General features: G+C 48.6%; 4 protein-coding genes across 4 annotated transcripts; 1 reads left to right on the top strand and 3 right to left on the bottom strand.

The window, feature by feature from the left end:
• Positions 1 to 5,314: 5,314 nt before the first annotated feature.
• BCR38DRAFT_337423 (family 61 putative glycoside hydrolase) lies at positions 5,315 to 6,070 on the bottom strand (the record flags this gene model as incomplete). The annotated part of the gene is made up of 2 exons (XM_040855534.1): positions 5,315 to 5,380; positions 5,432 to 6,070. The coding sequence occupies 2 exons, from the start codon at positions 6,068 to 6,070 to the stop codon at positions 5,315 to 5,317; spliced, it is 705 nt and encodes a 234-aa protein (XP_040718120.1).
• A 9,901-nt stretch (positions 6,071 to 15,971) lies between these two features.
• Positions 15,972 to 16,773, top strand: BCR38DRAFT_456247 (uncharacterized protein; the record flags this gene model as incomplete). The annotated part of the gene is made up of 3 exons (XM_040861894.1): positions 15,972 to 16,020; positions 16,073 to 16,358; positions 16,461 to 16,773. 3 exons carry the CDS (start codon positions 15,972 to 15,974, stop codon positions 16,771 to 16,773), a joined length of 648 nt encoding a protein of 215 aa, XP_040718119.1.
• Positions 16,774 to 17,355: 582 nt separating this feature from the next.
• On the bottom strand, positions 17,356 to 18,733 carry BCR38DRAFT_456246 (uncharacterized protein; the record flags this gene model as incomplete). The annotated part of the gene is made up of 5 exons (XM_040861893.1): positions 17,356 to 17,399; positions 17,473 to 17,651; positions 17,733 to 17,951; positions 18,018 to 18,214; positions 18,320 to 18,733. The coding sequence occupies 5 exons, from the start codon at positions 18,731 to 18,733 to the stop codon at positions 17,356 to 17,358; spliced, it is 1,053 nt and encodes a 350-aa protein (XP_040718118.1).
• A 2,864-nt stretch (positions 18,734 to 21,597) lies between these two features.
• Positions 21,598 to 22,086, bottom strand: BCR38DRAFT_483108 (uncharacterized protein; the record flags this gene model as incomplete). The annotated part of the gene is made up of 1 exon (XM_040863580.1): positions 21,598 to 22,086. The coding sequence occupies one exon, from the start codon at positions 22,084 to 22,086 to the stop codon at positions 21,598 to 21,600; it is 489 nt and encodes a 162-aa protein (XP_040718117.1).
• Between the last annotated feature and the right edge of the window lie 138 nt (positions 22,087 to 22,224).

The following is a 22,224-nucleotide window of genomic DNA, read 5'->3' as shown; positions in this document are numbered from 1 at the left end:
ACTCCCAGGCATTTCATAGATAGACAGTGTCAGAGAACAGAATGCCATAGGCACCAGTGGGTGTCAGGACACTGAACGCAGGACACCGGCGGGCCGCCGGAGGGGTGTTTCGGACAAAAGACTCCCGAGTCTTGATTACAATCTATGTGAAGTTTTGGGATGACGAGAGTCAAGATCCTTGGCATCGCCGACCCTGCTGTTATGCCGGGTCCAAGCGGCGGCCTAGCTATCTATATAAGGACCATCTCGAAGTAGGATATGGAAGGAGTTGTCAGAGCCACAAGTGTCATCCGAGGCGGGCCGGCTTCCACCAGGTAGGAAGCCGTTTGTGGCGGCTAGAGAGCCGCTTGTGGCGAATGAGAGCCGTTGAAGCCATTTGCAGCGGATAGGGAATCGCTTGGTTGCAGATAAGGAGCCGCTGTCCAAGATATTGGCCGAAGTCGGAGGAACACAGACATACGGAAGCAAACATCCAGAATCCAAGAGAGAACCTCGGCTGGCTATAAGTAAGGAGTCGAGACGGAGGAAGATAGAGAGGACAGAGATCAATGCATCACCGTGGGCACCCCTACCTGAGACCGCCAGTGACCACCCGGTGCTACGTAGGAGGGACGCCCGTTACTCCCCATCACTCTGTACTATTGCCTTCGGCCTAGCCGTACCCTGACAGACAGTCTCTACTTCAGTGATCAATCTAAGCATCAATCTAACCCATTGGTGAGGCAAACTGCCTTGACGACTCTATTCCCAGTTACCCTACTCGAATACTTCAGTTACCCCAAAGCACTATACTCCATACGTCAAACCCCGATATTATTGCTTGAGGACTCCGCAGCAGGACTTACTTACTAGCACAAACCCTTACAGACTCTTTAGTGGTTTACGCAGCTAGACTATTAGAGGTTTCGTTACAGATAAGAAGACGATAAACACCCTTCGTACGATCCTTCGTATAGCGACAAAGTGCTGAATCCAGTCTACGCCTCGCTCATTTGTTGTCCAACCGTTTTTAGTTACAGCGATTACCCAATCGGACGGGAATGGGCTATTCTCATACCAGGATAAGAGGTGGTTTTGACCCGCGACAATAATATACGGCGGGATAGCCCAGCCGGACGAATTAATACCCTGGATTACTGTAGCCCATTCTCGATTGCCTTGTTGGACTGTACGAGGCCTTCCGCGTCGTTCGGCACTTGTAACTACCATCTCGGATGAGATTAAGCCCATCGCGAACCCTGTCTCGTCGAAGTTATAGATATTGAAACGGGGTCAGGCGGTCAGTAGGATATACCTACCACCTAACACACTGAACAGACGGCTTCAGTACCAACAGATACCATCTGTTGGTCTGAGCAGACGAAGATCGTGGTACTGGTTATAAGAGCGAAGCTTTTATACGTCTGGTGCGCGAGTTGGTCGGATGTGCCTCTGAGACTCATCGGAATGATTCTCAGAACAAGACGTCTGGCTCTGGAAGTCGAATTGAAGCTCTCACTAGCACTAGATTGCTCTGATCAGAGCAAGATATAATCCTCTGTCATTGTCAAGGCTAGGATGAGGGCGGAATAATAGGATTTCGAAAGTAGTGTCTAAGTGCACGTAGGAATTAACCGCATAATTGAAGGGCTCGTTAACTAGAATAGAAAACAAAAGTCAAGTTGATTGAATAAGATGATGAAAAGAGATGAGGATGATGATGCGTGAAGATGGAGGACTCGTGTCCTACTCTGCCTCTGTGCCTCTTAAAGAAGAGAAAATAAACTTTCTCCTAGCCCCGTAACCTATTTCCCTGATGTCCGGCCTTACCCCGTTACAGTATCCGCCTCTTAGATACCATATTTCGCAATCATATTTCGTACGAGCGTAAACCACGCGCGATACGTGTCAGGATCTTCGCAATAGGCTCGTTGGTAGTCGATTCTTCGATTAAAACGCGTCCGAAGGTCTGGTTATCGTCGTACGAAGTTCGAGGCCCAGTTGACGCCGATGCGTCCAGCGCCACGGTCACGGAGCAGTCGGTTAGCCATAGCTTCAACACCATAGAGCCGAGGAGGAAATGATCGCGAATCTAGTTCAAGTATGTATTGTACGACCGCTAACTCTTCTGATTCCGTAAGCTTATGACTAGATAGTCGAGTATCGCGTCGAGATAGTAGTCCGCGTTTTCGGTTAGCTAGAGTTGTATGAGGGACATTATAGAGTTGGGCAGCGCGTCGGATGCTTAATTCGGGTTTCGATTGAAGCGCCTGACACGCTAGAATCATGTCGCTTTCTTGCCAATTCGATCCCATCTTGGTATGTGTAAAGATGTTAATTAAAAGGTTGTTCGTACGGTGCCAAGAAAAAGTGGCCAACTTGCTTGTGGGGTACTTGGTGGCTCAAGCGTTTCTAGCGAGCCACCTCTTAACAGAGGTGGGGGAAATAATCTGGGACAGAGGGGTCCGTGCGGCTTGATTTCTCTACAGTAAATCAACGACTAGATGAGCCGTCAACCTCAGGGCGTTTGCTACAACTATACTGTATACCCGCAATCAAGTATGGAATTTGGGCAAAAATGGTCGAAATCGCTAAGGTTTACAAATTGCTGTATTTGATGAGACCGCTATAGCTAAAAATACAACATATTCACCTCCTTGCTAACTACCTCCTTGGCTCGCTGTCGCACCACCATACCCCCTCGGCAGTGGGTTCCAAGGCGTCAAGGCCGCCTGGCCGCCATATTGGCTAATAAATCTTACAGCACTCGGCAACGGAGGGCTGCTTGGTACCTCCTCAGTGTCGTCACTGCCGTTTGATACCTTGTTATCCTTCTCTTTAGGGTCAGAGTCGAACTCATCCCCTATATCGCTAACCGGCCGCTTCCGCTTGCCCCTCTTCTGTAGTGGACTGGCCGGTGTACGACCGCATACAATGTCCAACGATTCTGTACTGGAATTGTCATCAACCTCGCTGTCGCTGCCGCCTAGGGGCCTGTAATCTCGAAGCGACCGCTTTAGCCAAGGGCCTATGTTCTGCCATGATGTGTCAACTGTGAAGGTAGCCGTAGGGGGCTGTTTGGGCTCGGTCCATAGTGGGTGACTGCTGCTGAAGGGGATGAAGTCATCCGCGCGGCCGATGTACTGTAGCCAGTCCTTCCATTTCATGGTGCCCTTTACTTCTGCGCGCCATTTGGCCTTCAACTGCGCTTCCTCTTCACGTATGATCTTCCGCATTTGTGCCTTCTCTTTGTGTACAACCTTGTTGGCTTCCGTACGTGTGAGTTCGTCAGCATATTCTTGTAGTTCGGCGTGGGTTACACTGGTATAGATTCAATACCATGGCTTCATCAGTCATATCGGCAACCAGTCTTATGGCTTCACGTGAGGGCGAGCTTAGTAGTAGGTTAGGGACCTTGATGTGGCGGTTCATCAAGTACTGAGAAGCTTCCTTGGCCCTGCTGTAGCGGTTGGCTGGCGGAAGTAGCGACGGATGAAGCAATTAGCCGCGTTTGGTGGCGCGTCTCTTGAGTTCATCTAGTACAATATGTGGATTGTGAGGGTAGCACCCGCTCTTTTCGAAGCCCTTCATCATGTTGTGGCGCGTAAAGGCGCCATAGTAGATCTTATGAAGGTTGTAGACGAAGTCTGTACGGTTGAACCGTAGACCGCCTTGCCGGATGTGTTGTTGTAGAATTTCTTGGTGCTTCCACTTCATAACGCTGAATACGGCCACATCGCAGGGCTGTAGGAAGTGAGTCGAGTGAGATGGCATGAAGAGTAGAATGATGTCGAATTGTAGGCAATATGCACCGGCCTCGAGTGAGATATGGCCCGTGAAGCCGTCGAGTGAGAGTAGCCGATACTTCCGTAAGTTGTTTCCCATAGTCCTCTTGCCCCCTTCGCGTTCGGGATCACTAAATCTGCCATCGGGGGTCTCGCCGCACTCGTTACAGCCAAACCACTTCTGTAGAGTGAATCCGGTGGCTTGGAAGGTCGGGGAGCTGCGAAACGAGTGCTGATTGAAGTGCCGTAGGTAGTCAAGCTGTATTTCTTTGCTAGAAAAGCCGTTTTCTGACCTTGTGAACCGAGTGTGGCCATCGCCAGGTGCTGCGGCCCAGTCCATAAGTGGCCAAGTCTTGAAGATGCAGTAGGGTGGAATAATCTCGCCCATGGCCGATCCGCCGCCAATAACAGTACCAGATTCGCGGTTGGCGAAGTCAGCGATAACCGGCCTCTCTTGAACAACGTACTTGACTTCAACTACTTCCGTATTGCCGGCAACGCAGCCGATTCGGATACCGGTCTCGTCAGCATTCCAGTCATCTAATGGAGATATCTTATGCTCTAACATAGTACGCTGCCGGAGATGGAAGAACTCTTCAATTTATTCATACTGCTCTTCGGCCTTTAGCCGCTTGAGGTCCTTCGCCTCGGTTTTGTTAATGGTGAGCTCTGGGTGATCCCTCCACCACGCGACCATCGTTTTCGGTGATAGCGGCGGCATCGGCGGCGTTCGATGCGATCGGAGTTCATCGGCAGCGGCCTTAACCATAGACTTGATAGCAGGGAAGGCGCCACGCTGAAGAATTAAGCAGTAATTGACGAGGGCGCGATCTTCTTCATCCGTAAGGGCGCGGGGCCGGCCGCGCGCCCGTTGTAAGCCATAGTAAGGCAGGCCATGGCGAAGGGCCTGAAGTTGGCGATGGATAGATGACTTGCTGGCGCCATCCTTTGCCCTGGCGGCGAGGGCGCGTACGGAATAGCTAATTGGTGTAGGAGTAGTATTACTGGAAGTTGTGGTAGTGGTGGTAGTAGTGGTAGTAGTGGTAGTACTACTATTACGTAGTGCACCGACTCGCTGCTCGCGAATCAAGTGCATTCTGGCGCTATTAAGCCCCTTAGGGGGCGTTAATTGCCCATCTGCAAACATTTCAGGTTATTGGTTTACTAGTAGGAAAAATACAGGTGTTGAAGGCACTTGGAAATATGGTATTTTGGTGGTAAAACGCGTATTTTCGCATATTGTCCAAGCGCGTCTGTCCCAGATTATTTGCCCCACCTCTGTTAAGAGGTGGCTCGCTAGAAACGCTTGAGCCACCAAGTACGTTACTCAAATTTCTCTCAAATCAATTGTAATTATTCAATGGGGAATGCTGTGTCCGATGCCGCTATGCTCATGGCTATTGCGACGCATAACTATGAACGAATGTGGTTGATCCCTCATATTACCTACCTCAAGCTACTACTGTCCATGCTAATCATCGATAAAACAACGGCATATTCAACTATGTACAGGAACGTTCAATATCGCCACTCTTCCACCCTGCAATCGTTCATGCAGTCCAAACAGCCGGTCCAGGTGGGGTGTACGTGGTCGCCTTACCCATGTAAATGTCAACCTATTCTCGTCAGCTTCAAAACACCACGAAGGGGCTAAAAGGGATACCGACCATAACACCGGGATCGCTTTGAGCAGCATAACCAGGAATGGAAGTAAGGAAAGCCCCACTAGGAACTGCTGTTCCCGACCCGGTGACCTCGATCTGGGCGCACTCAGGGTAGAACTGCGGCGTGTTGGCCTGGTGAAGAGCAAGCAGCTCATGCCGAATCAAGTACTTTCCCGGCTTAATGTTCTTAGGGATCTGGCTCGAGTACTTGAGATCCTTGTACACGAGCGCAGTGCCCCAGTTGTTACTATTCAGCACGTCTCCCCACAAGCCCACCTGGTCAATCTTGAACCAGTTCTTGCCCTTGCCGTCGCACGCATTGAAGTCAGAGCACGGGTACATCCACACCATGACGGGCCCTTGTTGGTGTGTCCACTGCTTCCAGACAGCCGTGATGTTCTCGCCCGCCGCGATGGTGGCGGAGATCGGCGCGGAGGTACCGCCGTTGCAGGTCATCTTGGCGTCCGACACTGTCATAATGGGGTTGTAGTCGGGCCATTGGCGTTGGATAATTTGAGCGTTGGGAACGGGTGAGAACCCCTCATAACCTAGATATTCCTTGCCGCCGATTATATAGCTGGTGACGGCGCCATGGGCTGACACCAGCGGCGCGGCCGCGAGAAGGGCGAGGATGAACAGCATTGTGCCTTCGAGACTACTGTTTTACCGATGGGGGATCGAAAAGAACGAAAGGCTTTGCGAGGAAAATACAGAAGAGAGAAAGTCTTGGCAGGCGAGTTCTCTGCGGCTGTTTATATGCTGACCAGGAGGAATAGACGCAGATCGGAGCAGGTTAGGTAGGTTGCACCCCGGCTTATATTCAAAACCTGGGTTATTGCCTCAGGGAATTCGGATGTCGGCATCGCACGGTCTAGACGGACGGCATTTGACTTCAAGATCGTAGATCCGTTGCCTTCATTAGGACGGGTAGGCCATTGCCTACGATACCAGAGGAGAAATCCCTGACTGACACTTTGGGCACGGAGCCGCCTCAATTCAGGATACGAATAGAAGAGGCAAATCAGAGCGCGGGTAGTGGACCGAGGGTACTCTTGGCATTGTTAAGCACATTATTCGTCCTACGATAGATTGCAACCTGGTTCTCGCACTCATGTCGGTCCAACTCTCATCACCATTCCTTGGCCGCGCAAATGAAGCTATGTCAGGTGGTATAGATCCGAGGCAATCGATTGGGTCAGCCTGATATGAAAGCTCTCTCAGGTGCCTGTGACTTCCCCACAAACTGGGACCTCGGCAGCGTGCGGTCCGGGGAAGTACTACCTGTTTGCTGCCCATTGGCCTGACGGCTTGTCACAGCCTGGTAACCGTCCCGGATAGGGTTATATAGCGACTGGTGATACGAACGCAGGAGGTTGTCATGGCACTATATGTGATAGCTCGATCAGTACAGGCTATTTAGGATAAATACCAACTGAGCATATGCTGCCGCGATGGGAAAGGAAGGTGGCGGGAAAGTTTTCCAAACATCTGTTCCGGCAGAGAAGATGCGGCTTACTGTCATATGGGGTCATTGCTTGTATGGATTTATTGAAAGAGTCTCTGAGTTTTTCTAAGATGTGGAGAATCATCGAGGTTGCCATTTCGGATGACTCAGCATTTTGAGGATTCAAGTGGATCAGAGTCACTATGTGGTACTGAAGAGTATCCGGATAGGCGTGAATACGGCCCGCTGAGTGAGCTATTCGCAGACGGATCAAAAGGCGGAGACACTGATGCTAAGTGTAACGAATTATTCCCTCTGTTATATTACGGACCCACACCGAGATAGGAGGTCGTGGCGACGGATTGTGCTAAGTAGTGTAGTATAGAGCGCCAGGCACTAGATAATCTTCCGCTCAAGGTTCCTACAACTTCCACATCTGGTTCTCAATGCTCACAATTTGTTAAGCGTAATCCATCTCGTGCCTAAGGAACTATTGCCAAGAATGGCTGGAAGAGCCGTTGGCTAACCAATTGCAACAGCAAAGAAAGGTTGAAGTCCTACGTCGACTGATTTAAAAACGGTCTTTACATCAAAGAAGCGGGTTGGGACCAACTCCGCTCAGAAATTGGTGTGGTTGATGTCGCAGACCCAATTCAGACCGGGGACGGCTCCTCGTCTCTTGGCCGTGATCCTCGGGGTTTCGGCGGTTGGCTGGCTGCGGACGGATCTGCATTCCATAATTCGTGCCCAGGTGCGCCTAGATGACGGGGCGGGCCTTACTGGACTGCCGCACCTACCACTTGTCTGCCGTGATAAACTGACGCATTCCACTACAGTCACCAGTTAACCTGCACGAGCCGACCGAGCCGACCGACCTGCTCAAGCACTGCAACATCTAAGCTGGTTAGGCACATACATTAGGACTTTAACTGCGGAGAAGAGGCGGGCTTCGAGAGATCTGAAGAGGCTGCTGTTAGGCTCGCGCCGTATGAAGATCCCTCCATGCGATTTCCCCGAGCTCGCCCACCACGAGGACGCCAACCCCTTACAAGCTCCAAAGCGAAGCTCGAACCATCCCACGCCCCCTAAGACCCCGATTAATATGGCTTAGAGGCTCCTCGGACCCAGGCATATGTAAAGTGATGCAGGCTTACTACGGCTTATCTACCACCGGGGTGGTAGCTAAGCCGATAAACAAGTAGCTCCAGGCAAATTGTGAGAAGCAGGAGATATATGGCAAGGTGGAGTATAACGATTGTAAGATGAAAATGGCGGCAGCTCAGATTTAAGTCATAGTTTTTTTTAAACCCACTCTCTACGGAAGATAGGGAGACAAGGTAGAAAAGAGATAGCAAGCATTATTAGAGACAGGCCGCCGCAATGTCTACAATCAATAGACGCCCTAGTTGGAGCGACGTATCCTATTAAGAAAGCTTCCTCGTACACTCATAATCATTTAATCTATACTAATACTGCTCCTATGGGTCTCGGTGTCGGCAAGGCTGCCAGTTGCCGTCAACGGGATATCCCTGGGATATAACCCGGAGCGGTGGCCCGAAGGCGAGGTGTTCGTCGAGTATGATAAGGTTGGGGAACAGTCATGAAGTCCTAATTAACAATCGAGAATACCAATACCATATATTGTGAACTATTAAGTGCAATTTGTCCACAATCAGTAGCAATAACACAAACCAGATCAATTTCTAGAGGCAGTATACGAGAACAGAAGAAGCAAGATGCGTCTTATCCATGCCGCTCATCTCAAAGCTGAACAATCAAACGCGAAATTCCAAGCCGAAGCAGACGAACCACCTGCCAGAGACATGACTTCATCAATGTACTTACTCATTCCCAGATGGTCTTGTCCTATAACAGGAGATATGTTTCCGCTAAGATATCAAGTTGTCTGTCCATAAGCGGTTTCATCAATAATTGATAAGACATAGCTAGCGAAGGGGAGACAGTGATGCCAATTCATCAAGACGTTTCAAAGGAGCAGCTCTCATGTAAAGCCGGGTCGTACAGCCCGGTACTCTTAGTGCTCGTTGTGTTGGTTGCAGTCGTAGGCTTAAATGGAGATTGCGACTTGAGAAGCGCTCAATCATGGGTAGACGCGCCGGGGTCAATTCCTCGAGATCTTCCGTGGGAAGCTGAAGGGGGCAGGAAGAAAATCTTATGGCGACTCGTTGGGTGATGCAACTTTGTTATTCGGGAGCTTAACTTACCTGGTAGATAGGCTTCCTATCATTATAAAGAAAAATGTGGCGACGTACCAGGTTTATAAGCGCGTAAATACCGAACTTATTTGGAGATACTAGATAAGATCGCTTGCTACGTGGTAGAGCGACGTTGGTTTAGGTAGAGAGCCGCTTCCGGGCAGTATAGATGCTACTACGACATTCCGCGATATATTACCTATGCCCTTATGTAACGATACTATTTAGCGTTCTGGTCGGTACGGTCGGTGGTTTCTTTCGCCCGTGAAATCTATCTTCATCCGAATATTACTCTGAATCTCGTTATCTCTAATGCAGACCCGAACTGTCTTGTGGTGGTCGTACCCCGCCACGTTAACTACATCCTCCTTCATTGTCTCGCTGAGCAAGTCACCTTACTCATCTCGCTCCAAGTATCAAGCAGCATCGCCTCATACCTGGTCTTGTCTACTTTGGTGAGCACGATTACAGTTCTGATGCCAGCTTCGCATAGCAAATCCAGAGCCATCAAGTCGGTCCCATTGGGGCTACCCTTGGGGTCATTGAGCACCACAGATCATTTCACAGAAATATATCACTACGAATATTTAACAAGCAGTGTCTGCGGGTCCCTCTAGAGGTTAGGCTTTCTGACAAGCTGTGGCGCGGCCAGCTATACATGGTGTCCGTACCATTAATTCATTAATGTAAGACGTTCTTTCCGGCTCTCCCTTTTAATATTGATATATAGCTCACCACCTGAAATGATGATCATAGGTTGAACCAAAGATTATCCTTGTTCATTTAGAGAAAACCAAGGATCGTGGAAATAAACTGTAACCTACATTCCTTAATGTCAAACTGCTCCGATGAGATCCCCCCGAGCCGGTTAAACCCCCATATTCGCATACGAGATCCACAAAGTGTAAAGTCTAGAATGAAAAACCTGGTTTCTTGGGCGTTGAATACTCCTTCTGCGTATCCCCAATGTCGGGCCTTCGCGGGCGAATGAATGGGAAACTTAGGACCTGGCTTATGGCAGTTCGGTATACACCGATCACCCGGGACCTCATTTGAGCCCAAACTGCCCTTAGACACGTGCTTAGGCATTATCACCACCGCTGGTAATAATCAAACCTCTGCCAGGACGCAGAGGAGGCAGCCATAGCCAGACATCTCATTGGCAGGGAGACGACCTCCAGAGTCGTGCGAGCATTGGATTACATCCGGAATCCTCTGTTATAGCATCTTAAGCGGAAGAAGTGAGACATACACAGGCGCAAAGGGTGGAATTACTACCAGAAACAGGAGACCACAACTCAAAATTGGGAGTGTGCTGCACAAGCAGTCAGTTTCGGATACTTGGCCTCTGGACGCACTCCTGATGGAGTTTGAGGGAGGCAGACGGTAGGATCCTCGGATCTCCTACACGAAAAGAGAAAGACTCATGGGCATTTGCTCTGTTCCTGCCAGATATCGGAGCTAACAACCACTCAGAAGGCAGTCGATGTGGAGCGCAGGCCATGATAGAAACGGCCCATGACAGAATTGATGGAAGCTACGGTCGGCAGGGAGAATAAGAGTACCGTAGATTTTGCTAGTACTGAAGAGACAGCGGCAGATTCCCCTGGTTTGGAGGCGGCGAGGGGAATGCGATATGATTCTTACAGAATCCGCGGGGCTAGCCATATGTTCTGGTGAACTTTGAACCCGGTTGGCGAGGATAACATGGCGTTTATCAGGAACTGCGTATGAGCAACCAAAACACCAAATTGGACCTGCTGCTGTTTATTTATGTGAGTATGTAGGGTGTTTCTAGCTATAGATTTAATATCCAGGCTAGACTCTAATAAGATCCTAATCTCGTCTCTCGGTAGTGCTCATGGCCAGTACCTTCTTTCCTCCCTTTACTTCCTTTACTTCACTACGGAATTGCCTGAGACCTGGAGGCCTCCTGTTAGCTGATAATGATGAGAGTCATTGAGTTTCACCCTATCCACCAATATATTATCATCATGAAAGCATTACGATAACGTACCGCACAAGCAAGTTGGTCACTTCTCTTAGCACCGTACAAACAAACTTATAATCAACATCTTTTACACACACTAAAATAGGATCGAATTAGAAAGAAAGCGACGTGGTTCTAGCGTATCAGGCGCTTTAATCGTAACCCGAATCAAGCATCCGACGCGCTGCCCAAATCTATAATGTCCCTCGTACAACTCTAGCTAACCGATAACGCGGAATAGTATCTCGACGCGATACTCGATGATCCAGTTATAGGCTTACGGAATTAAAAGATTTAACGGTCGTACAATAAATAATTAACCTAGATTCGCAATTATTTTCTCCCTGGCTCCGTAGAAGCTATAGCTAACCGACTGCTCCGCGACCGTAGTACTAGACACGTCGGCGTTAACTAGGTGTAACGAGGCAGAGGCACATAGGTACGAATCAAGGTTGCATATCAGTGCATCTCTATTGTTGAATACTAAACTAGGGAAGAAAGAGAAGGAAAGGGTTACAAGTATGTCTGGCCGTTCTCCTATTATAAGGGGAACGCGCTCGTCCAGATCAGGGCAGGCCATGACAGGATGTCCCTGCTTATCGTCCATGTGTCTGTCGTCACACTAGGCCTCGAACTTTGTACAACGATAACTAGACCTTTCGACGCGTTGTTTTAACCAAAGAATAGACTCCTAGCGAGCCTAATACAAAGATCTAAATACGTATCGCGCGTAGTTTACGCTTATACGAAATATAATTACGAAGTATAGTATCTAAGAAGTGAAGACTCTAAATAACCTAACCGAGAAGTAATCCTAATTCAAATACGTTGAAACTAGAATCGAATAGTATTATAATAGCCGGCCGTTATGCCGCTGTGGAGAGGCCCCCGAGACGGCAGAGCACGTAATCCTCTTTTGCGGCCTGCTGGAAGAATCGAGAGAGCGCCTACGGGCCACTATCGCACCATGGCCGCTGCATACACGTAGAGACCTGGCAACGGCGACGGGGAAACCAGTAGTCAGCGGGACTATCACAAGGTGGCTACTCAGGACTGGCCGGATAGCGCTTAGGCCCGGATAATATCGATCTTCTCAGGGGGACTTTGTTAGTAGGGTGAGAACTAACATAGTATTGTGGTGGACGTAACGCAGTCGCTAATAGAGCGAACCTACTGTCAGAGAACAGAATGCCATAGGCACCAGTGGGTGTCAGGACACTGAACGCAAGACACCGGTGGGGCGCCGGAGGGGTGTTTCGGACAAAAGACTCCCGAGTCATGATTACAATCTATGTGAAGCTTTGGGATGACGAGAGTCAAGATCCTTGGCATCGCCGACCCTGCTGTTATGCCGGGTCCAAGCGGCGGCCTAGCTATCTATATAAGGACCATCTCGAAGTAGGATAGGGAAGGAGCAGAGATGTTAGGCAACCTTGGTGGGCTTTGCCAAGACCACCAAGGTTACCACGTGACTTAGCCCTTCGGGACTAAGTCCAACCTTCGTGCTCCATAGGACTAGATAGAATGTCATGCTTTTACAACCTCACAAATCTTTGACCACCTTTGCGTGTAACAAGAGATCAATGCATCACCGTGGGCACCCCTACCTGAGACCGCCAGTGACCACCCGGTATTACGTAGGAGGGACGCCCGTTACTCCCCATCACTCTGTACTATTGCCTTCGGCCTAGCCGTACCCTGACACCTACGTAGCAGCGTATGTATTTAGTCCAGCCATTAGGGCACGGTTTGACATACGGGAGCACTTGTAGAGGTACCGGGGGCTTCGAGCCTACGGCGTATTTAATAATAATAATAATAATATAATAACGTGATCCACAAGTCATTTTCGCACACAAGTCACTTTCGCACTTTTCTTGGCACCTTCAAGTAATTCAGTAATATCCTATGCATAACCCGCATTTTATCCTTTAAATTACTCAAAATCTTCTTCATTATCAGTTTCTACTTCTATTGAACAAGTCCTTGCATTATGTCCAGTCCCTCCGCAAATACCACAGCGCCTTATACCGGTCTGCCGGCGCTTTACAGGACGACTGCTTTCCCCTTCTTCCTCCTCCATAACCTTGATATCACCCCTCAAGGCCCGTAAAACTTGTGCATCACCTATACTAAGTGCTCCTCCATATTGGATTTGCTTATTTTTTGTCCTACGACGCTTACTTAGTATATGGTTCGTCTCACGAAGCTCTTCGTTCTCCCGACGTAATAATGCATTCTCATGCATCATTGCATGCGTAGCCTTCGTAGTCGAGTTAATTGAGTTCAAAATATGCGTCGGCGAGCTGTCTTGATGCCTCTGGACGCTACTTTTAATCAAAGTTGACTGCGATTCGGCTTCGAGGGTGTTGGTAGGCGTCTTAGAAACCCAGACGGAGGGAGGCAATTGGGGGTCGAGTGTCGGTGTTCGTACTACTTTTGCGATATCCAACGTAGATATGACCCTATCCGGGTTAAAAGGAACAAGTCCAGCTGCTTCGAATCCTGATCTGATGTTTTTTTTGTGAAAAGCACCAATGAAAGCTTCTAAAAATCCTGCTAAGAAATCCTGCTTCTCAATATGGGTTTGATGCCTTCGCATTAAACCCTCCACGAACGCACCGTACAGCCGTTTCAACACACTAAAAGGTACCAAATACAAAGGCTGGAGCTTGTGGGATGAATGGGAAGGCATACACAATGTAATTACGCCGTGCGCCGCGAGGTAAGTCTCAAAATCCATCGAGTGGTGGCTCTCGTGACCATCCAATATTAAGAGACTTTTCGCACCCTTACGACGGCTAATAATATGTTGAACAAAGTGTTTTGCCCATTCCACACCAATATTATTAGTAGTCCAACCGTTATGGGAAAGGTCGACCTTCCAGTTGGCCGGTAGGTCGTTACCGCGATACCACGAAGCAAGATGAACCTTGCCCGCGAAGATGATGTACGGCGGTACCGCCCAACCTTGCGAATTAATAGCCTGGATCACCGTAACCCATTCCCGACCTCCTTGTGTAGCCTGTCTAGGCCGTCCGTGTCTTTCTGCACTCGTTACAATCATACCGGTTGTGATTATGCCCATTAGGAAGCCCGTCTCGTCCAAGTTGTAGATATCCTCCGGTAGGATACCGTATTTAGCGATTGTGTCCCTAACGAGCTCAAACCACGCGTAATACGCGATAGGATCTTCGCTAAATACCCTCTGGTAATTAATTCGACGGTTTAAACGCGTTCGGAGGTCTTGTCGGCGGTTAACGAAGTTCGTGGTCCAGTTCTTGCCGACGGGGGGCGCGTCGCGTACGCGTCGTAGGATATTCGCCATTTCTTCAACGTATCGAAGCCGAGGAGGAAATGCTCGCGCATCTAGCTCAATTATACGTCGGGAAATCGAATCCTCTTCGGTTTGAGTTAGATTTCGTTTTAACATATTAGCTTCGTGTCGCGTTTGGTCGCCGTCGAATCGATTCTTTAGTGTACGGTCGCAAACGTTGTAGATACGGCCAAGCTTACGCCATGAAATTTCAGGGTTGCGCTTTTTAGCTTGGATAGCTAGCTGAAGATCGGCTTCTTTGGATTTACGAGGCATGTTGTGGGAGGGAAGAAAAGTGCAAGCTAAGTTAAAAGGTTGAAATATTTGAAAAAGTGCGAAAGTGACTTGTGTGCGAAAATGACTTGTGGATCACGTTAGCCCCCGAAGATTATTCTTGCGGCTATTAACTAGTTTTCACGTAGTAGGATGGCTATTATATACCGGTCAGTTTACTTAAGGGTAAGGCTAATATACTTTAGAAGGCCAATTAAGAGCTAAGCTGTTGTCAAAGGACTGGAAAACGATATCTATAAGATAGAGTATCTCTTAGTTTACGAAAATCTTAGAACCTCTGGCCTTAACGGAAGATTAATTAGTAGTTATAGGACAATTTACGTGTAAGCCGTCGTACGAGAACGGCCAAACTACGCCGATAGCGCTGTAGGATCTACGGAGAGCCCGATCATAATACTCGTACTTGTTAGAATGAAATATGTGTACGAGGAAGAGGGTTCCGATTATTTTCAATTGTTTGAAGTTATTCGTACGGTGCTAAGACAAAACGGCCAACTTGCTTGTGTGGTACGTTAAGGCTTTTTGAAACAAATATCTTGCTCGTATGTGTCGCACTAAATTATTATCGAAAATCCTCTATGTGTGTATCTCCATAGTCCTATGATAGTCAGGTGCAAGCTCTAGTATCGTGGCATGTGACTGGTATACTACCTTCACGTCCTATATATAGCAATCGCCTCCCCAAAATAACCATACATCAAGCCTCATGTGTCCAATTCCCGTCACAGGTCAAGTCTTCGTAATGACTTCGTTCTGTTTGGGTATGCTTGCGCGCCGAGGTTAGGCTAACCCATGCAACTCCGCACTTATTAATAGCGCAGGGCGATATAACGTCGCCTCGACCGTGACTGCAACCAATATCCGGCTAAATACTCTGGATCTTCACAACGACACCGCGTCCTGTGCGACTCTCCGAGTGTCAGTTTTATCGATGTTCCGCTTCCCCTTTCTGCGACTGCGGAAGCTCGTCATTGTGCTGGAGGCTAGCTAAGCTGGGGTTTTCTGCGCTGCGCGTACTGTATAGGGGCTAGCTGGTGGGCCGGATGTGACAGAACTGAGCTCGTTCAAATGTGTGCAACTCTCCTCATGATATATCATTCACGAACCTCTTCTACAAATTATATTGTGACTAATGCTTCGGTTGACTTGCCAGTCTTTTCTCATCTTTTCTTGGAAGATCTCACATCGACAACCACAGCCCGGTCGATATAGTCACTATTTGCCCCGCGCCCCCTGGCCTCACCCAACATAGTTGTTCGATGTCCAAGGTTTTTGATCTCATGATGCGCTGGAAACTGAGCCTATCATACGCAGCGCTCCTGGGAGTGTTTGGTGCGCACCCTCCTAATCACCTCTCCACACTCTTTCTAACTAAACACCACAGCAACTCTCACCCTCGCTGCCGACTCAGCAGTTTTCGTGGACGCAGAAACGGGTTTTACTTTCTCCTCGTATGACGCCCCCTACGTGATCGGCCGCACCATCAGCTATCGTATTGCTGTGCCGAGCGGTGTGCCGACCGGAACCCCCTTCGACACTGTCATACAAATCTCGGCGCCCATCGAGGTAGGATGGGCGGGGCTGGCATGGGGAGGTACCATGACGGCCAATCCGCTCACTGTTGGGTGGGCGAATGGTAATTCGGCGGTGGCGGCTTCGCGGTATGCTACGTAAGTATCCCCTAGCATTTAACCCTGAGCTTCAATATTTCCATCTCATTAAAATGTTTTCGTTTCTACGGGAGGCTGAGATGTATTTGTTGTATTATTTAGTGGCCACGTAGCCCCCACCGTCTATCCATCTGCCATCTACACCGTCCTCCGCATCGGCACCCACGTCAACGGCACGCACTGGCAGCTCACAGCCAAGTGCACGGGCTGCAGCACCAACATCGGCAGTACAAACCGCACACTAAGCGCCACGGTGTCCAACCGGCTCGCTTTTGCCTACAGTAAATCCAAGCCGGCCACTCCAAGTTCCAGCTCTTCGACTTTCAACGTCCATGATGTGGCCAACTACTGGAACCATGATTTTGCGGCGGCGCAGAATGCCGAGTTTGCTGCGCTGATTGCGAAAAATCAGTGATACTCAAAAGAAAATAGGAGCATAGTTAAAATGGGATGAACCGAGGAATTTGTGGTGAGTAATTCCTCGGTTCATATGAAAGGTGGATGGCTGTATGGGTTTTGTTTGATGGAAATTGGGGCGATGAAATACCCATAGAGTATTAAAGCATATCAGTGGCTAAATGAACAAAATTGGCCTGTGTAGCTTCATGGTCCACCATTGCAAATTCCATTTTTATTGTCGATACATCAAGTTTCGGAAAATTCGGACGTTTCCAATTCGTATATGAATGTGAACGAAAATACGAGAGCATCATGTTTTCTCTTAAATATAGGCAAGGGTCACTGCGATGTTTACAGCAAGACTTCAGTGGAAGATGAGTAGCTACGCAATAACTACCGAACGCAGATGCAGCCTAAATAAGATCTACGGTCTAGTACGTCAAATTATAGCAGTGCATTAACTTTGTAAACGAGGGTTGAGAAAATGCCGCCGCCGAACAACCCTAGAAGAGTCATTGACAATCTTCCTCTCACATGCATTCCAACGATGGCAACTTCATCCCACATCAAAAAATATGACCTGCAAGCCTTATTCAAATTAGGACATGACGGCCATCTCGCCCATGGGAAGTGCCTTGAGCCCTGGTGAGAAGAAATGTGGTTAGTAAACCGGGTTCTTTATATGTAACGACCATAATAGGAACTGTCAACTCACATCCATCAACCTGCTCCGGTGCCTGCTGCGGCAGCGTGCAGGCATCATAGGCAGCCTGGGTCTGCTTGTGGATGCCCGCCGCATTGCACGTAGCGTCCAAGTTGCAGTTATTATCCATGGCCTTTTGGAGCGTGTCGTCCTTCCAGCCGAAGAGGTAGTCACCGTGGGCGGCAGGGCCACTGTATTTAAAAAGTCGCAAGTCAGCCCTCTGGTAACTCTTTTCTGTTTTCATGAAGGAAATAATAGACGATAATGCTTACCCAAGGTTCATGCTGTAAACATAAGGGTTGGACCCGTCGGTGGGCCATACGCTGGGGTCGTTGGTGAAGTCGGTCACGTTCCACATGAGCTCATACATGATCTGTGGTAGCTTGACGGGGTGAGTCGACGGGCAGCTGCCGCCACCGCTGGCCCCAGTACCGCTGTATGCGACGTGGCTTTGGTGGTCGGGGGAGTCGAGGTCCTTGCCGTTCCAACAACTGTACGCATTCCGTGTTAGTCGCACGTTTTACATTTGGGAATGTGTAAGTCAGCACGAAACTTACGTAGGAAATATAATGGTCTGCCGGATCATTTTGCATGACTGATCCTTTGGTACGTCGACGGTGTCACTACCGGTGCAAGGAGCTCCGCCAACGAATTGAGCCTCGCTTGGGGAGGTCCAACAGCGGTGGCAGATGTTTCCCTTGTTGACCTTGTTGGGGTCGGTATTCGTGGCGGTTCCAGCCAGCATGCGAAAACCCTTGATAGTTATGGTTAGCAACAGGGTTTCTTTGATTTTCTACTTTTTCAGTGAAAATAAAATAGTTGCCAAAAGGGAGTAGGGAACCTCTTGCTATTGTCTCACCTTTTTGAACGCCGTAACCTTCCCACTAGGAATATAGTAAATATCCAACCCGCCCTTCTGCGACAGCTGGCCTTGAGGCCCGCCATTGCCGACCTGGGGCACGCGCTTGTAGGTTCCGTTCTTCTGTTTGAAGAAGAGAACCGCGGTCCAGTAGTTAGAAAAGTCTTCGGCGAAGCTGCAAGATGTGCAAGTCGATAGGCCAGGAAGGTCATGGGTAGCGGGGTCCATGGTCACGTTGAAGGAGTTACCGCCTACGATCTGGTGCAGATGCGGCGTGTACGTCATGCCTGGGTTGACGAGCGGATCGGTGCGCTCTACCACCAGCTGAGAGCATGCGAATCGTAACATATTGAATTGTGCGGACGCATGGCGCGTGAGGAGCGCCGCAGCGAGAAGGCAGGTCCACGAGTGCATCTTGACGGAGAACAACTTATTGTCTGCAAGTTGGAATTGGAGTTTTACTTGTCTCGACTCAGAGGTGTCCTTCTCGATCATATTATTGATGACAGCAATGACGGAAATAAAGAAATACTCTCGAACACGAGATGATGGACACATCAAGAAATAGATTCAAGATATGCGTCGTACGATCACCAGGGGGTAACTTGCAACCCGAGTTCTCCGCCTTCTAGAATTGACTGCCGAACTTGCAGATCCGCTCCAAGAGCTTTTCTCATCTGGCGGCAATATAGCCATGGTTCAAGACTAGTTCGTGACTTTCCCTCTCGGCCAATCATCTTATCCGGTGATAATTGCCGGATTCCCAGATACTAGGTTGTCTAGTTGACTGATTGCCTATTCTGGCCGCGGGCCGCTTTAACCGTCCATTTAGCCTTCCAGGTAAAACCACCCAAAGATCGACGGACTTGCTGTCAGCAGGGTCCCAACATAGTATGTTGCATCGTAATGGCTCGCTCTCGGCCATATGGGACCAGTTATAGTTGGGTGTGTCTTATCAATCTAGTCCATTTGCCACATCGTGGCCATGTGAAGTTCCGACCATGTGCTTAAACGTCGAGATGCCGCAGACTCCGGCTGTGGTTGCAACATTATCCCAGCATCAAGACTTGCAACAAACCGGGTTTGGCTCAGTCAAAAGGGTATTTCAGTCATAATTAGTTTCTCGGTGGTCACTTGTATAATTATTGCCTAGCCGCTATTTTTAGTGAAAAATGGAGAGAAATAAATTCTTTGAATTGTATCGGGGCATTGCCTTCTGTTGGACCAAATTGACCGTCAAAAGACGAGGGACCCACTCACTGTAGAATGAGGTATTTTTGGTAGTTATAAGGTCTGACACCTTCTGTCCGAGGCATGGTTTAAGCAGGAAGGACACGGTCTCGGGATCTCTTGGAAATGGTCCAGTCTATAGAGATCCAATCATTGTGAGTAACTCAAGAAGCCATCCCTGAATTCGGCCCGTTCTTTAAAAAAATGCAATTGCTGCTATATTCTGTGGGCCAGTCTATACAAATAGCGGCGTGCCGCGGCAAAGTTGGCACTATCAAGTATTAACTAGTCTTGTCCCGGTGCTAACCTCCAAGTCACACAGCATCAGACGGATGTAATGTAGGCCTGAGCCTGCACCATGACGATCCTTCGTTCTAATATTCGCCTGGATACCACGAGTTGTGCATATGTCATTGGTCTCGGCCTTCTCGTGGAATGTTCAAGAACACTTTATCTCCACAATGCATATGCGGCTGAGTGTGTTTGTTAGGCATGGATGCCACCTCAAGGCTCAAATTACGGCACCAACTAGTCGACTGCTATTTTATCACTTCTAATATTGGTCAATTATATTTAGAGGACATCCGATCATCCGATGGACGGCCATGTGTGATAGTGTTTTGAAACCGGGTTTCACCCTCAAAAGCTGTGATGTGTGACGATTAATCTCAAAGGCAGCATGATTTGGAATACTTTTAATCTAGCCCCATAGCCCAAATGCCGTGCGGCAGTTGAGCTTATGTGGGAATACAAGGACCCGGAATGACACTCTGAGGATGTGTGTTGACTTGATCGAAGAAATGTGAATGTCCTGGCACTTGTGTGTAATTAAAGTTAGTGTGTAATGAACAATAACATCCAGCAAGCAAGTTTCCCATAAATCGGTTGTAAGAAAACAGATTAACAGATGTGCCTTGATAAATTCTGTTTCATGTCTTGTTTGTTTGTTGTGCAATAATTTCAGTCCCCTTTATCCGATGCTTGTGCCTTTGGCTAGGAGCAAAACTCGCAAACCACGAACCCAAACTCGAATTTTCCATGTCTATTGCGATCCATTTTCAAGAGTATTTCCGTAAAAGTCTATTTCATATTGACAATGGGTCAGGCCAAACATATCAAATTTTGCATCAGCTTCACAGCCGCGTATCATCACTCCGATCCTTCTACCCCTTCGTAATTCCACCTGCCAGCTGCGACGCTGTGATGACAGCTCCAATGGCCGAGATTAAATTCAAAATATTTCTCACTGTAACGCCGTTAGGGATCGGTAAAGCCGTATATACGACAGGTACCAGCACGGACGCATAGGAGACTTGGTGGTATACTCGGATATTGAGTTTTTGACACTTTCTCTTGCTGCGTCGTTATATCTTTCATCACTGAAACTAGGTTTCAGTAGCTCGAGAGAATCTGCAACAGAAGACCGAAAATATTCGCTCGTTAGTCGTTCCTTGTCGTTCTTTTTTGTTCTGTCTTGGCAAGAATCTTTGTAGGCATAGATGGAACAGCCTAGGGTGGTGCTACCCGGAGCAATGGACAGAACCACTAGGCACCAGAGCACAGCTTTTTCCATGTCTTCGACGAAGGGTTTGCGTTAGGCACCCCGCAAGGGAAAGATTGCATCGATTGCCCTGCTAATGACTCGCACATTGTCTTGGATGGCAGATGGTATAGCTCGGAAATACTTGGTGGTTGCTGAACCTTTCGTCACAATGTCCCGAGATGGGAATTAAATTATGATTATCAGTATAATATGCACACTGAGTACATTTTGAAGGCGTAAATATCAAACACAGATAAAAAAGAAGATGGGAATGCTTACTCCATGCCTAGACCTCGAAGAACCGCATCTTTAAAATGATTTCGACAAAGTCCTAGCCCCAGGTTCTCATGAATCCGCCGAGAACTCCAAGCCGCAAAGCTACCACTGTCATATAATCCGACGGATTCGGCACGACACGTCACTGTTCAGCCCACCGGAGACGAAAACTGTGGATCCTACAGAGAAAAAAAGGCTGTAGTGGTGCGGATGCCGACAACCTTGCTTACTATGAGCAGCCCCTCTGGCAACAACCTCTTTCGGTTGATAACTCTTTCTCTTCTGAGTTGCTCCAGTCCTTGACTTTGGCAATGCCTTCGGTGTATTTATCTCCAATGCGCCATTTCTTACCACTCTGGATGATATCTGTGATCAAATGGGCCTCCTCTTGATCTTTGAGCAGTAGGTCTCGTAAGACACTTATGCGACGCTGCTCGCTATCACAATTGTCGAACCAAGTGGCTCTCTTCGCATCGACCAGGCTCTTAGCCTCTTCTACACTCTTGCCAAGCTTCTGTTGGTGGGCTATCTCAGCCTCCCATATGGAATTGGTTTCCTTGAAGAAGTCTTCTCTGTCGCACAACTCCAAACAGCCCATGAAGTGGACCAAATGGTCGTTTATTGCATCTTCATGAGGTTCCGAACTCAAGCATGTAACCTTTGATCGGCTGGGCATGTTGCGCTCGCCGGCAGGAAGCTGTTGGTTGCCTTCGGCCATTCTCGGTATTCCGTGAAGGGTATTGGCCTCCGCTCGGTCAAATAGGTTGGACTTGGAGAAGCTAGATGGGATGTTACAGCCAAATGCAACCCCAAGGAGCTGGAAGATAGGTCTGAATCTTTTCTGCTCGTCAAGCGA

The sequence above is a fragment of the Pseudomassariella vexata genome (genome assembly GCF_002105095.1).
Source record: "Pseudomassariella vexata strain CBS 129021 chromosome Unknown BCR38scaffold_4, whole genome shotgun sequence".
NCBI classification, from domain to species: Eukaryota; Fungi; Ascomycota; class Sordariomycetes; order Amphisphaeriales; family Pseudomassariaceae; genus Pseudomassariella; species Pseudomassariella vexata.
The sequence above is the reverse complement of the archived record's forward strand: the minus strand, read 5'-3'. Positions and strand labels throughout refer to the sequence as shown.